We start from the raw sequence: 15,657 nt of genomic DNA, 5'->3' as shown, positions 1-15,657 counted from the left end.
GTCAAGTGCATGCATTTGATTTTTATATGAAGTATCATCTAACGATTATTGAAGAGTCTCCAGTAAAAGTGGTTCCCTGGGCTCCACTACAAATTCAATCAAAAGATTATCTCCTTCAGGCATGAGATCTTAGGAATAATTATGGGGCGCTATACTTGAAATTTGTCTGTCTACTCCATGGAAATAAAAATTGGAAGAGTTGTAAAACTTGAAAATCGGGTTAATTCTTTTGGATTCTTACAGAGGTTTTGTCCTGGGTCTTCCTAGGATTTCATAGAATCCCTACAGTGCAGAAGGAGGCCATTCAGCCCATTGAGTCCACACCAGCAACAATCCCACCCAAGCCCTATTCGCATAATCTCACATATTTACCCTGATTGTCCACCTGACACTAAGTGGCAATTTACTAAGGCCAATCTACCTAACCCTGCACATCTTTGGGCTGTGGGCAGAAACTGGAGCACCTGGAAGAAACTCACACAGACACAGGGAGAATATGCAGACTCTGCACAGACAGTGGCCCAAGGCCAGAACTGAAACCCAGTCCCTGGTGCTGAGAGGCAGCAGCGCTAACCACTATGCCACCATGCTGCCCATTAATGCCTTTCATTGTTGTTGACCTAGATTGTCGCTTAGTTGATAATAGACATAGCATCTGGGGACACGTCACTGATCTCTCATGGGTATAATCAACGTCAACATTGTGAATTATGAGGTCAAACACCATTAAGTTGTTTACTTTGTGATTTTATTCTACACATTTTTGCAAAATTGCCTACTATAAATGCATCCATAATTTTTCACCTTCTTACAACTTTGAGCACAAAGTAATTCAATAATGCTTCAAACAAAGAGGCTACAAGCTGACACTCGGTACTTGGCTGGTCAAGCATTTACCGTTTGGAACTAGGGAACAGGCATAGCAAACAAGTTTTAAAATAAAAGCTTTAGGAACATAGAAACTAAAAGCAGGAGTGGACTGTTCAGCGCTTTGAGCCTGCTCCGCCATTCATTTTGATCATGGCTGATCATCAAATTTAATATCCTGATCTCCCCTTCCTCCCATTCCCTTTAGCCCCAAGAGCTATGTCTAATTTCTTCTGGCAATCACACAACATTTTGACCTTAACTATATTCTGTGGTCATGAATTCCACACATTCACCACCTTCTGGATGAAGAAATTTCTCCTCACCTCAGTTTTAAAAGGTTTATCCCTTATCCTCAAACTATAGCCCCTGGTACTGGACTCCCCACCTTTTATTTCATTCATTCATGGGACATGGGCATTGCTGGCTGGTCAGCATTTATTCTGCATCCCTAGTTGTCCTTGAGAAGGTGGTGGTGAGCTGCCTTCTTGAATCGCTGCAATCCATGTGTTATGGGTTGACCCACAATGTTATCAGAGAGGGAATTCCAGGATCTTGACCCAGCGTCTATGAAGGCATGGCGATATATTTCCAAGTCAGGATACTAAGTGGTTTGGAGGGGAACTTGCAAATGGTAGTGTTCCCATGTATCTGCTGCCCATGTCCTTCTAGTTGGAAGTGGTCATAGGTTTGGAAGGTGCTGTCTAAGGATCTTTGGTGAATTACTGCAGTGCATCTTATAGATAGTACTCACTGCTGCTACTGACCGTTGGTGGTGGAGGGAGTGGATGTTTGCAGATGTGGTGCCAATCAAGTGGGCTGCTTTGTCCTGGATGGTGTCAAGCTTCTTGAGTGTTATTGGAGATGCACCCATCCAGGCAAGTGGGGAACATTGGGAACATTCTTTCTGAATCTATCCTGTCCAACCCTGTTAGAATTTTATAAGTTTATTTAATCCTTTACCCTTCGTCCAGCTAGTGACATGATTAAATGCATAACTTATTCAAATGATGTGGTGAATCTGAAATAGTGATAACTCATAATACCAAAACAAAATACCCCAGATGCTGGAAATCTGAAATGGAAACAGAAAATGCTGGAAATACTCAGGTAGGTCAGGCTGTGGAGAGAGAAACAGAGTTAATATTGCAGGTCCGTGAGTTTTCACTAGAAAAATTGAGGATGTAGCTGGTGGTGTTGTGAAGAAGAACAAAAAAGTGTGCAGTGCAGAAAATTAATTGACCCAAGGTTAAGGTACAAGGCTAAAGGAAGTGGTAAAGGGACAAGCAAAAAAACAAAAGATGTGTCTAACGGATGAACGACAGGATCCTGAGTAGTTATGGCTCGAAAGCAAAACAGGAAATTAGGCAGAAATGAGAAAAAAATCCAAACTAGCAAAACTCCAAAATGGGAGTTAAGAGTTAGAATTGTTGAACTCCGTATTGATTCCATAGGGCTACCAAGTTCCCACTCAGGGACGGTTCTCCCAAAAATCTCCCACACTCTGTGCACTGCAGTGTGCCCCAACATGAATCACGAACAAAATCTGTGAGCGGAGTCTATTCCTGCTGGAGAGGTCAGCAGCATAGCACTGTGCAGGCCACTGTCAGTACCGAGATCGTCACATGAATTGGCCCTGCGCTGCAGGCCTCCCAGCGATACCTCGCATTGCCAGCTCTCTCACTGCTCCATGGCCTGACCACTGGTCCCTCAAGCATGCCCAGGCCCAGCCCTGACACCTCCGCCCCCAGCCCCCCTCGACCACTCTCCCACTTTCCACCCTCCCACAGGAGCCCCGATCTGATGATCAACACCCCACTCCCACCCCTGGCAACCCCAACCCACCCTCCACCCAGCCGGCAGGCCGAAGCCGCAACCCCCTTGCCAACCTCAATGGCCAGCCCCAATGGCTGGCCTCCCTCCCTCTGCTACGATCCCACCGGTTGTCCCCATTAGGCCCTGCCCCCATCAAGCCCAGCCCCCATTAGGCCGTGCCTCCAGCAGGTCCCGCCCTCACCCCACCCCCCCACCTCCCTCCCATGGCACTGCCCTATGCTTGATGGGATGCTGTAGGATAGGGAAGAGTGTTGGAAGTGACAGAGTAGTGGACTAGGATGTCACAGAGGGAGCAAACCCTTTGAACAGTTGGAAGCAGAGGGGAAAATGTGTTCAGTAGTGGGGGCAGAAATGGTGCACAATCCTTATATACAGGGGCTTGTATGGTGGAAGTTAAGGACAAGGAGAAGCCTGTCATGTTTCTAAGATGAATTGGGACGGAGTGAGAGCAGAGGTAAATGAAATAAATAAACATGGTCAAATGTGATGTGTGTGTGTGTGTGTGTGTGTGCGCATATGTGAAGATGCAAATTAGGAACAGGAATTGGCTGCAGAACTCCTTGAACCTGCAATACCATTCAGTAAGATCAAGGCTGATCTGACTACAACTTCAACCCCACATTGCCAGCTATCGCTGATAACCTTTCAGCCCTTTGTTAATCAAGAATTTATCAAGCTCTGCCCTAAAAAATATTCAAAGGCTCTGTTTCCACTGTGTTTTGAGAGTTTCAGGCAGTTGCAGCATCAGAACAGATACAAGGGACACAGAGAAACTAGGATAATGATGTGTAGTCCTGCAGGAAGCATGGTGTCAAGAAGTGTAGTTGAGATAGCTGTAAGAGTTAGTGGGTACAAAGTAAACATTGATTTCCTATCCCCAGAAACAGAGGGAGAGAAGGAAGGGAAACAGAGTTGAGATGGACCTTGTGATGACAAAAAGATGGAAGGTGGAAGCAAATTCGATTAAACTTTCCAGTTCAGTGCAAGAGCAGGGAATGGCACTGATACAGGTTCCAGTAAAAGAGGTGAGGGCAGGGGGGATGAATAGGGCTGAAACAAAAAAGATTCCACACATTGCATAAAAAGTCAGACTCAGCTGGAACCATGCAGATAGCATGATGGCTTGATAGCAACAATTATTATTTGGAGAAAATGAGTGAGGTTGAAGGAAAAGTTGTTCAATGTGAGAAAACGTTCAGCCAGATAGTGGAGAGCAGTGGTGGACAGGGACTGGTTAGATATCTATTCAAGAAGCAGAGCGTTCTTGGATCAACCTGGCTGGGGATGGAGGTGTAAATGGAAATGTAAAATTATCGAACATCCAAGAATTAAGATCAGGAAACAGTTAAAGTGACAGAGGGCATCAGAAGAATCACAGTTCTAAATAGGAAGAGATTGGACAAGAGGAGAAAAAGAGGATTCAAGATAGGAAGAAGTCAGTTCAGTGGAGCAGGAGCAGGCTGAAACAATGGGTCTACCTGTCTCTGGATTAATAGATAATGCAATACTACCTGGGAACCTACGTGTGGCCCATCCTATCCTCACCTTGCACTTTACTGTTCTACATGTCCTTAGGCCTTAATTTTTAGCCACGTAAATGAACTGAATATTAATGGAGCTGAAATTCAATGAAGGGATTTTAAATGTTTCTAGAATTTAAAAAATTTTTAAAACATCAAAATCACAGTTGAGTTCACAATCTAATGATTGATAGAGGTGTTGCCATAGAGAATGCAGCAGGGAACAGTTAACTGCCAGGCTTTTGTTCAAATTCGTCGGTTAACTGTTTCCTGCTCCATGCTCCACGGTAATGCCTTTACCAATCTGAGTCCATTTGCCAACCTATCAGCACTCTCATCTCATGCAGCATACATTGTTGTTCCCTTTGCTAATGGCATGTCTCTTTATCACCAATACTCAAGTTTCACACTATAAAATGATTAATCTCTACTCACTACACAGCAGAGGAAAGAACTTTCAAAGATTCATAGCTAACTAAGGAAATCAGATTCAAAATGTGTAAACGCATCAGATTTTCACACTTCAGTAATTAGAGCATGGGGAGAGGGAAGTAATTGTACAGTATATCATGCCTGATTTTTGTATGACATAATCCAAAGTCTAAAAATTGTGCATGCTAAATGTTCAGGTTAAGTGGATGGATTATGCTAAATTGCTCTTTTGTGTCCCTAGATGTGTAGGTTAGGGGGATTAGGGGAATAAATGGGTGGAGTTACAGGGATAGGGTGGGCCTTTCTGTCAGAGAGCAGGTACAGACTTGATGAGCTGAATGGCCTCATTCTGCACTGGAGGGATTCTATTCTATGATTCTATGGCCGGAATTTTACCAGCATGTCTGTCCCAATTCCAGGGGTGGGTAAGGCTCAAAGAACAGAATTCTCCGTTGGCCTCAAGCTGGATCATCTGATCCTCAGACAGACGTGTTGGTAAAATTCCGCCCTATGTGTCAAGTATATATGATGGCTGTATTTCCCCAGTGCACTTGTGATTGCAGGTGCTACACTAGTGCAAGATATTAGATAAAGAGAAAGGCACACGTCTCTTTAAGGTTTATTAAGATTTATTTTAAAGCTATTGATCTGTATGAATTAAGTTTGAAAGACATAATGTTCCTTTCCAATAGTCCATTAAGTCACTATCAATTCCAGAGTTATATGGCACAGTGGTTAGCACTGCTGCTTTACAGCACCAGGGACTGAGGTTCGATTTCTGCTTGGATCACTATCTGTGTAGAGTCTCCATGTTCTTCCTGTGTCTGCATGGGTTTCCTCTGGGTGCTGCAGTTTCTGAAAAACGAGCGGGTTCGATACATTGGCCAAGCTAAATTCGCCTTTGTGTATCCGAACAGGCGTCAGAGTGTGGTAGCTTGGGGATTTTCACAGTAACTTCATTGCAGTGTTAATGTAAGCCTACTTGTGTCACTAAAAAAACTTACAGCATGCCTTTATATGTTGATTTTAGGAGAGAAATCTGAGGAATCAAATAGATCTGTAATCATTTTCAGTAGCTTAGAAATGCATATTCCATCATCATTTCAGAAGGTATGTTCTCATTAAACGTCTTCAGTAATTGTTGATATTTCTTACACTGCTTTTCCTCACCATGACAAAAATGCGCTTTTACTTTTAATTGAGAATATCTGTGGGGTGATTGAAATTTGGTCCTTTTGCAACACAAGTTCCCAGGGAATTTAAGTAAATTTGAAAATAAGAAATATCCTGTTTCCAAGAATTACCTGGCTACGTAATCTAGAAGACACCCAATGGATATGGGTTTATATATTTCATCACTATAACATGGAAGGAAGATGAGTGATAGCCTCCTTCCTTCCACAACACTGCGTCTATACTCGATGGAATTTAGAAAGATGATGGGGGATCTCATTGAAACTCACAGAAAACCAAAAGGCCCGTATAGAGTAAATGTGGGGAAGATGTTTCCATTAGTACGGGAGATTAGGATCTAAGGCCACATCCTCAGAATACAGTGGAGCCGAGGAGGAACTTCTCAGTCAGAGGGTGGTATACCTGTGGAATTCATTGCCACAGAAGGCTGTGGAGGCCAGGTCATTGAGTGTATTTAAGTCAGAGATAGAAAGCTCCTTGATTGGTAAGGGGATCAAAGGTTATGGGGAAAAGACAGGAGAATGGGGTTGAGAAATTTATCAGTCACCATGAATGGTGGAGCAGGCTGGATGGGCTGAATGGCTTAACTCTGCTCCTACATCATGTGGTCTAACACGCTTTAGCACATATTCCCTTGGGGAAAATAGTTTAAACATAAGCCAAAGCCAACTGTGTTTGCAACTAAACCTGTTTCTTGGATTAAGATTTAAACAACATATCGGGTTCCACTGGAATGACTGGAATATTTGATTTACGCCACAATTTCCCACGGTTAAAATAATATATTGTCCAGATTCCTGTTTCTTTTATTAAGTTTTGTTTTGGGGCAGCAGATGTGGGGAAGGGGGTTGATGGCATTAGTTGCCTACACGAGGAAGGTATCATCCTTTAACGTCTCTCTATTTTGTCTGTGTGTGTTCTACTCTTAAGATAAATATTTACACGCCAGAGCAAGTTCCATTACCATTGAATACAGTATCACAGGAAACAGCAGTCCGGAAAACATACACTGAACCATTTTCAATGGCATAACCGCTGAGTCTTTTATTTTAACGAAGAGGTCGAAATCGAATAATTTATATATGATTTCTGGGAGAGACGTGTGAGAGGTGACAATGGATCCTCAGAAGACAGGCAAACAAAGAATTTATTTTAAAAATTTATTGAGAAGTAAATATAGATTATATATGACTCTAAGGCAATTCACCATTATTTGTCTAAAAAAAGCATGGAAAACGGAAAATTTACAACGCTGCTTTAGTTACAACTCCAGTTTTAGATTGCCTTCTGTTTCAGAAAGACTGCAAGTTTGGCTCAAGAGACTTTTCAGAATTCAAATTTTAAAAAGTTTGTTTCTACTTGCTATTTACATATATATTTAAATATATGTGGGTCCCCTTCAATTAAGATACCAAAATGTACAACAAAGTGCCACGGGCAGATGTTAATTAATAGACGATGTATAAAATTGTCCTTTTGCATGGTAGACAAGATCATGAACAAAGGAAGTTCATGAGTCAAGACTTTTCCTAACAATGTTTTGGCCTTCGGAGGCCGGAGAACCAGCAATCCCATCCTGGTGCTAATATACCTCCACTTAAATCACTACATCTGAGTTAGTTAGCAATTGCACCAACATAAGATTGTCACAAATTTTCGTATTCCAACTCACAAATATTTGTCTAGGGGAACTAGTCAGATTCTGCATCTAAATCACACTCATAAATCCCCTGGGGAACCCAAATTACAAAATTGCATATTGCTTTACAGTCTTTCCCTCAACTGTAGACATTTATCTGTTCACTCCCATGTTGTGCACATGAACTATCAGATTACACCCAGGGCCAATTTGAAATGAAGCCTGCATTCCAGCACCATCGAATTAAAAAAAAGTCCAATCGTTGAAGACCCTTGCGTTTTAAAAAAAGAAAATAGAGAGGGTTGGGTACCTTTGCAATTCATTGTATTTTTAAAAATAAGCCTACACACACACACTCACTCACTGGAAGGAAACAGACGCTCTTGGGATTTAAACTAAAGATCCTGGCGCAGTTCCGTGACACACACACATACAGAGCTCCCATTGTATTAGCTGCCGCTTTGCACATCTCCTAATTTGGATTTACCGGGAAACTCATTTCCTGAGGCTGGAGAAGGAGTGCGGGGAGGCTGGAAGAAGTGGGGCAGGGACCGGCCACAGACAGAGAGTCCAGCAGACAGACAGAGGCAGAGAGACACACAGAGAGAGAGAGAGAGAGCGGGGCCGTTCCAGATGGCCAGGAGCTAGCGCTGAGGACGATGCCTGGGAAAGAGCAGCAGCAGCGGCCGCCAGCCCATCAGCAGCACCGGGACATGCTGAAGTGTGTGGTGGTGGGAGACGGGGCGGTGGGGAAGACCTGTCTGCTCATGAGTTACGCCAACGACGCCTTCCCCGAAGAGTATGTGCCCACCGTCTTCGACCACTATGCAGGTGAGTGTGTGTGTGAGAGAGAGGGAGACCCTTCAGGCCTTGGGCTGCACACTGACCTGCAGCCGGGTTAAATCCCCCCTCTCCTTTTACCTGTTTAGGCCGAGATTAGTTTCCCCCTTTCCTTGGGATAAAGGGTTGGGATTGTGGGCAAGGAGTTTCCCCTTGGCTAGTACTGGCTGCACAGGGGAAAGGAGGGGGGGGGGGGGGTGGTGGCTTCACTGAGCACTGTGTTAAGACTCTACATGCAATGGGTGGTAGCTTTTTCCTGTAAATAAAATGATCTCAGACTCGAAGAATCCGAGGATGCAATAAAGCGAAGCTGCAGTTTCCGCGGCCAAAAAAAAATAGGGGGGGGGGGTGCAGTAAAAAAAACTCCTTGAAACTTGCTCATGTGGCTCAGTTAGTTACATCTGGATGAGTCGAATTGTACACACTCCTCCCCCTCACCCAAGTTTCAACCCGGGAACTTGGGAGGTGGCAAGTGATCACACCACATCATGAACGAGTTATGGGACCCTTTCCCACAACATTTATCTGTGCTTATGTGGGATTTGCTGATGTGTTGTTGGAACTGAACTTTAGCGCCTAAAGCTGATGGGTTGGTTTAAACTAAGCTAAACTAACGCCTGCCATTAGATTTTTCAAACAGTATCAATTGACTCTGAACCAATATTTTATTTACATTAATCTTCACTCCTTATATGTCTTTCAACTGCAAGTTTTAATGATCTTCGGATCTGCTGCTCTTAACACAACATACATTTTTGGTGCCAAGTTGTTCATTTGTTACATCATTTATATTGCTTCATTTGATACACTCCATAATTTGAGGCCAGGAAGAGATTAGCCATGATCTGATTGAATGGCAGAGCAGGCTCCTTGGGCTGAACTGCCTACTTCTGCTCTTAATTCCTACGTTTCTACAATTCAAACTTGTTTAGAAGAAACTTCAAATTATTGAGTGGACTATATCATCTAACATTCATGTCTCAGTTCCTAACCAATATCTGCCTGCATTTAGGCTTGTTAACTTCTTAGAGTTAAAATGGTAGTCACCTGAGAATCCCCCACATCTGCGTTGTTCACTTGTTTCCCAGTTTCCAGTTCTGATCATATTCAAGATGTTCCATCTTCAGTGGCGCTGCCTCACAGCACCAGGGACCGGGTTCAGTTCTGTCCTTAGGTGACTGTCTGTACGGAGTTTGTATGTTCTCTGTGTCTGCGTGGATTTCCTCTGGGTGCTCCTGTTTCCTCCCAAAGTTGTGCGGGTTAGGTGGATTGCCCATGCTAAATTACCCCTTAGTGTCAGAGGAATTAGGAGGTAAATACGTGGGCTTATGGGGATAGGGGTTGGGTGGGATTGTTGTCAGTGCAGACTTGATGGGCCAAAAGGCCTCCTTCTGCACTGTAGGGATTCTGTGATTTTGTGATATGCTGACAGACCTAATGGACATGTTCATTTTTCCCTCTTAATTTATAAATATTACATCTTTCAGCGTATGAAAACACTAACCAGAAAACTCTGTTATAGAAGTTAGTGTGACCAGCACAATTTCTCAATGATGTTTTTGCCCAGAATATTTTTACGCTATCGTGTCAGTGGAAATAAAGAATAATTGTGAAGTTTACCAACTGCCATAAATAATGGGCAAATCTTATCGAGATGGATACTTGGTCGATAACTTTGGCTCAATGGTAGCATTCTTACCTCTGAGTCAGAGGTCACGGGTTAAAGTGCCATTGCAGAGACTTAAGTACTTAAATAATCTAGGCTGATACTTCAGCAGAGCGATGAGGGAGAATTATACTTGGTCAGTGATGCCAATATTCAAGTAAGAACTTAAAATCAAACGAGCATGAAAGATCCCATGGCATTATTTGAGGAGCAAAGTCAAATAAGTCAAAATTTTATCTGTCAACAAAAATTGCTTAAAGTTATTTGCTCATTATCTCATGGTTAAAGTGCAGAAGCGAGACCATTTGTCCAATTTAATCTGTGCTTGTTCTCTGAGAGCAATCCAGCTAGTCCCACATTGCCCTCCTTTTCCCCAAACCCTTGAAAGTTTTTCTTTTCAAGTATTTAACTAATTCGACACGGTGACTGAATCAGTCTCCACCAGTCTTTCAGACAGTGCATTCCAGATCATCACCAGTTGCCATGTAAACATGTTTTTTCTCACGTCACATTTCGTTCTTTTGCATCAATTCTGTGCACTCTGGCTTGCGGCCCTTCCACCAAGAGGAACAACTTGCTCTGTCTAGACAGCCCGTACCTCATTATTTTGGTTCTTCTCAACCTTCTCTGTTTTGAGGGGATCAATCCCAATGGGCACTTGTTGTGCACAAATTGGCTTATCACATTTCCATACATTTCAGAAGTACTTTATTAGTGATACAATGATTTAGGACATGCTGAAGCCATGAAGTGCACAAATTCCTGCTTTGTTGCTGACTGGACACACATTTGTGGACTCATTCTGGTGGCCAGTGGACTAGTTCTGGTGGTCCCACCCGGCAACCTTCAAGAGGAGGAAAAAAGCACAAAGGCTTCAGCAAATAACTTTTTGAGATAATTGATTTATAATAATTCAGTATTTTACACTGTGCATCATGCTACAAGAAATTTTTATTATCCAGTCCTGTATTTTTAAAAGAGAATATTTCAGTAGATTGCTCATCCCAATGTACGATACAGCCCCAAGACTATTTTCATCAAGATCTATCTGGGCGGCACAGTGACACAGTGGTTAGCACGGCAGCCTCACAGTGCCAGAGATCCAGTTTCGATTCCTAGCTTGGGTCACTGTCTGTATAGAGTCTGCTCGTTCTCCCTGTGTCTGCATGAGTTTCCTCCCTAAGAAGTCTGACAACACCAGGTTTAAGTCCGACCAGTTTATTTGATAGTAATCCCACAAGCTTTCGGAAACAGCGTTTCTTCATCAGGTGTGTGGAAGGTATGTGGAACCTTCCACACACCTGATGAAGGAATACCATTTCCGAAAGCTTGTGGGATTACTATCAAATAAACTGGTTGGACTTAAACCTGGTGTTGTCAGACTTCTTACTGTGGTTACCCCAGTCCAACGCCAGCATCTCTACATCATGAGTTCCCTCCCACAGTCCAAAAGATGTGTTGGTTAGGTGCATTGGCCAAGCTAAATTCACCCTCAGTGTAACACGAACACTGGAATGTGGCGACTAGAAGATTTTCACAGTAACTTCATTGCAGTGTTAATGTAATGTAGTGTTAAGCCTACTTCTGGCACTAACAAATAAGCTCAAATTTAAACTGCAATAGTTTGGAGATTTTAAGTTTGGGGACACTTGCAATCTACTTTATGCTACTTCGCCATAGATTTCTGTGTGCAATTTAATGAATTTCCTGAAGTTCTTAATGATACTTTCAATTACTTTTTAATGCAACTTTTGTCTTTTTCCAACCCCTTTCCTCTGAAGTATTGACTCCCCGTTAGAGTATAGTTACAAGTCGCAATGTTTCTGTTGCTGTCTGTGCCACTTTCAAATAATCATTCTTCATTTGTGATTTCACTTGAGATTGTGTCAGTGGCGTTTGACATCAGCCATGTCTAAACTTCACAAGCATCAACTTGCAATAGTGCTCTCCAGATAGTAATCAGGAGCAGTAATCCCAGTTGAAACACTCGTTCCTAACTTGGGGCTGCTTCAACCAGTTATAATGTCCCTGATTTGATTTGTCCTATTGTTGAACTTGTATTTTCCCCAAATCTGGGGCTGTCAGAAATTCTGTAACTTGGAGCTCTAGGTACTACTAATTCTATTATTTTTGATTAGTCAGCAGCATTTGGCAAGTTGTGATTATGCCAGCAAGTCTCCTTCCATTGGCTGCTGTATCTAGTTGTGTTCCTGAAGCCTTTGCAAAGCTCACTTTAATTTTGACATTGCTGACAGATGTGAAAGATAGGCCTCAGAGCCAAACTCATGGTTAAAAAGCTGTAAAGGTGGCAACTGTGTGAGTTTTTTTAAAAACATTAAAAAGTGGAAATCAAAGTTTAGTTTAACTTTGTCCCTTGTACGTGCATCTAATTTGAGGAAAAGAAACAAAAGATACAGGATGTGCTGATCAAGGGTTGGGTTCACTGCAAAATACAATAAGCTTTTGTTCTTGAAATGACATCAGATTTTATTGGGTGGGGCAAGGTTTGGTGTTGTCGTTTCTGATTTGACCTTGTGTTAACATTTGGTTTTGTTTTTAACTGTACAAGTGAACTGTAAATCTTTAATTGGGAAAAAGAAGGGTTGGGCTTTTTTGTATGAAGAGCCCTCAGTGGATACAGCTATTCTTATCTTAAGGCAGACCACATATATGAAGGCGGCACGGTAGCACAGTGGTTAGCACTGCTGCTTCACAGCTCCAGGGACCTGGGTTCAATTCCTGGCTTGGGTCACTGTCTGTGTGGAGTTTGCACTTTCTCCTCATGTCTGCGTGGGTTTCCTCTGGATGCTCCGGTTTCCTCCCACAGTCCAAAGATGTGCGGGTTAAGTTGATTGGCCATGCTAAAATTGCCCCTTAGTGTCCTGAGATGTGTAGGTTAGAGGGATTAGTGGGTAAATATGTCAAGGTAGGGCATGGATGGAATTGTGGTTGGTGCAGACTCGATGGGCCAAATGGCCTCTTTCTGCACTGCAGGGTTTCTATGGTTTCCCTCAGTGAACCCAAACAGGCGCCAGAGTGTGGTGACTGAGATTTTTCACAGTAAATTCATTACTGTATGAATTTAAGCCTACTTGTGACACTAATAAATAATAAAATTAAATAAAATATGAAAAATAACACACAGTAGTGTGCAGTGGCACACAACATATCATCTAGTATTTTATCATTGTCTTATTAATTCTGTACTGTGTTACTACTTGGAACACACCACTGAACGTATTATCGTTCTAAGGAAACATTTTCTGTTACTTTGCGCTGGTGGAAGTGTTATAGGAGTTACCATATGGCAAGTTCCACTTGTGCAATGAGAATTGATCTGTGACTTATTTAACTGACTGATTTCTGTGTGTTAAAGTCATCTGCCTGCAAATGCAAAGCTGTAAGGCCACTAGCCTTTCATTTCTGGGTTTTCCTGGTGCATTTTAGGTTATATGTGTTTCATACTAACACAACTATTAAGCAATCCAATTTCAACACGCACCTGTAGACTGTTGTAATAAATATGTATAAATAGAAGGGTATATCCAGGTTTGGGTGCAGTATACAGTTTGTATTCTGCAGATGTTGCATGTTAGATTTGTCAAGAATAGCTGGTTCCTTATTTTAATTCCCTTTGGAGTGCGCATATTAGATTTGCATTCCATTACAGTGAAGCAGGCTGTTTATAGTATAATCTCAATTGGTTATAATCCAACGCCTATAATAAATCACTGCTTTAGTGAAAATGGAACATTTAATTTACACAACCAACATACTATATATTCTTTCAGAAACTACTGTTTAAATGGTATGTTAATACAGTGGTATTTTGACCTATTTTACAGTAACCCACTGTACAGCTATTATGAAAGTGGTATTGTTAAATGTCTTCAGAAATGAGTTAGCCAATCAATTGCTCTTTCTTCTACTTCTAGGAGTCAAAGTAATAATACCAGGACAAAGTAGCAGTTCAGACCCTACTGTTGATGTGCTACAGCTAGTTTCTCAGTACCGTACAAATACACTAAGTCTATTGTGGAGCTTCTCAAAAGTGAGAGCAAAAATCTCAAAACGCTGCTTCTGCAGACAGTATCATAGTACTGTTCTAATCAAGCTCAGCAATTTCACCCAATGAGTAGCTGAACAATGCAGCCTAGGATAGTCCAATGTTCAATCAACAGCACAGATTTCACTAATCCCAACCAACGCATTAGTATACTGCTACAATCGGCATCATTGTCCTGGGGTTAGGGAAGGGAAAAAAACATACAGGTAGGGTTCCTGTTCCTGGGATTGAATGATTGAAAGTTGAATATGAAGACAGTCAACCTTGGCTCTAATGAAGCCTGGCGTCAAATAATCTAATGCCTTTTGCAGTACAAACTAATCGGGAGTAGAAAGAGTATCTGAGGGTGATTGAACCAGCAAGCTGTCACTGGTATAAGGAGAGGAAAGGGTGGGAGCAGTGCAAAAGAGTGGAATAAAAGATGTATTGCAATATGAGCTATGCATATGTCATGGTACTTTGCTTTACTGACCTCATTTGTGTGGTGTAGCTGGAAGTTGAGTACAAGATGAGGCAACACAGTTACTGCTGTGATATTTAATTATGTTTCCTTAACTTAAATGCTGACTTGGCAAAATAGGCCTGTGGGCCAGATTCTATTTCACAAGATGTTCTTTTGCTATTGTAATGCATTGCTGTGTCTGTTTTCTTATGCTGCATTCAATTGACATAGAAACAACATAGACGTAGAAACACTCTGCGCAGAAGAAGGCCATTCAGTCCATCGGGTCTGCACCGACCACAGTCCCATCCAGGGCCCATCCCCATAACCCCACATATTTACTCCACTAATCCCCCTAGCCTACACATTCTGAGACACTAAGGGGCAATTTAGCATGGACAATGCACCTAACCTGCACATCTTTGGACTGTGGGAGGAAACCAGAATAGCCAGAGGAAACTCACGCAGACTTGGGGAGAATGTGCAAACTCCACACAGACATTGACCCAAGCCAGGAATCTAACCTGGGTCCCTGAAGCTATGACGCAGCAGTGCTAATCACTGTGCCACCCAGCATGGACCTTAGGACCTTGAGGACCTTATTAGCATAAATGGAGGAAAATTCTGGAGTAGAAGCAGGTACAATTTTGCCTTTTAAAAAGCATTTAGACAGTTGCATGGGTAAAATGGGTATAAGAGGGATATGGGCCAAATGCGAGCTAGTCCCAATTGCTTCAGGGTTTAAAAAAAGGACGACATGGACAACATTTTAATGTTTATTTGAAGTAGAGTCTTAGAGGTTTGCAGCATGGAAATACGCCCTTCAGCCCAACTTGTCCACGTCACCCTTCTCTTTAAACCCTAATCAATCATGTGAGCTGAGATGTGGTGATCCTTCAGCCCTCTCCAAAAGAAGTTTTGACTAAGACTTATTATGTATGTAATACCCTCAGCAAGGGTGGGGGGTTTTAGCTCAGTCGGGCAGCATAGTCAGTGCAGGCTTGGAGGGCAGAAGCCTGTGCTGTAATTTTCTTTGTTCTTAAACAATTCATAACCTTTTGGTCTCATTTTTGGGTGGTCTACTGAATATGAAAGGAAGTGATGGAATCATGGCATCAGTTGCTGTAGCTTGACATATGGCATTAGGATGAAATT

General features: G+C 42.3%; 1 protein-coding gene across 1 annotated transcript in view; it reads left to right on the top strand.

The window, feature by feature from the left end:
• The first annotated feature begins 7,915 nt into the window (after positions 1 to 7,915).
• Positions 7,916 to 15,657, top strand: part of rhoj (ras homolog family member J) — a 52,477-nt gene continuing 44,735 nt past the window's right edge. Inside the window, exon 1 of the mRNA XM_080202394.1 lies at positions 7,916 to 8,319. Coding sequence (XP_080058520.1) covers positions 8,148 to 8,319 — 172 coding nt within the window. The 5' untranslated portion in view covers positions 7,916 to 8,147. The remainder of the gene's footprint in view (positions 8,320 to 15,657) is intronic.

This window comes from Carcharhinus amblyrhynchos, chromosome 14 (genome assembly GCF_965287045.1).
Source record: "Carcharhinus amblyrhynchos chromosome 14, sCarAmb.v2.hapA, whole genome shotgun sequence".
NCBI lineage: Eukaryota > Metazoa > Chordata > Chondrichthyes > Carcharhiniformes > Carcharhinidae > Carcharhinus > Carcharhinus amblyrhynchos.
This window is presented reverse-complemented; position numbering and strand designations above follow the sequence as displayed.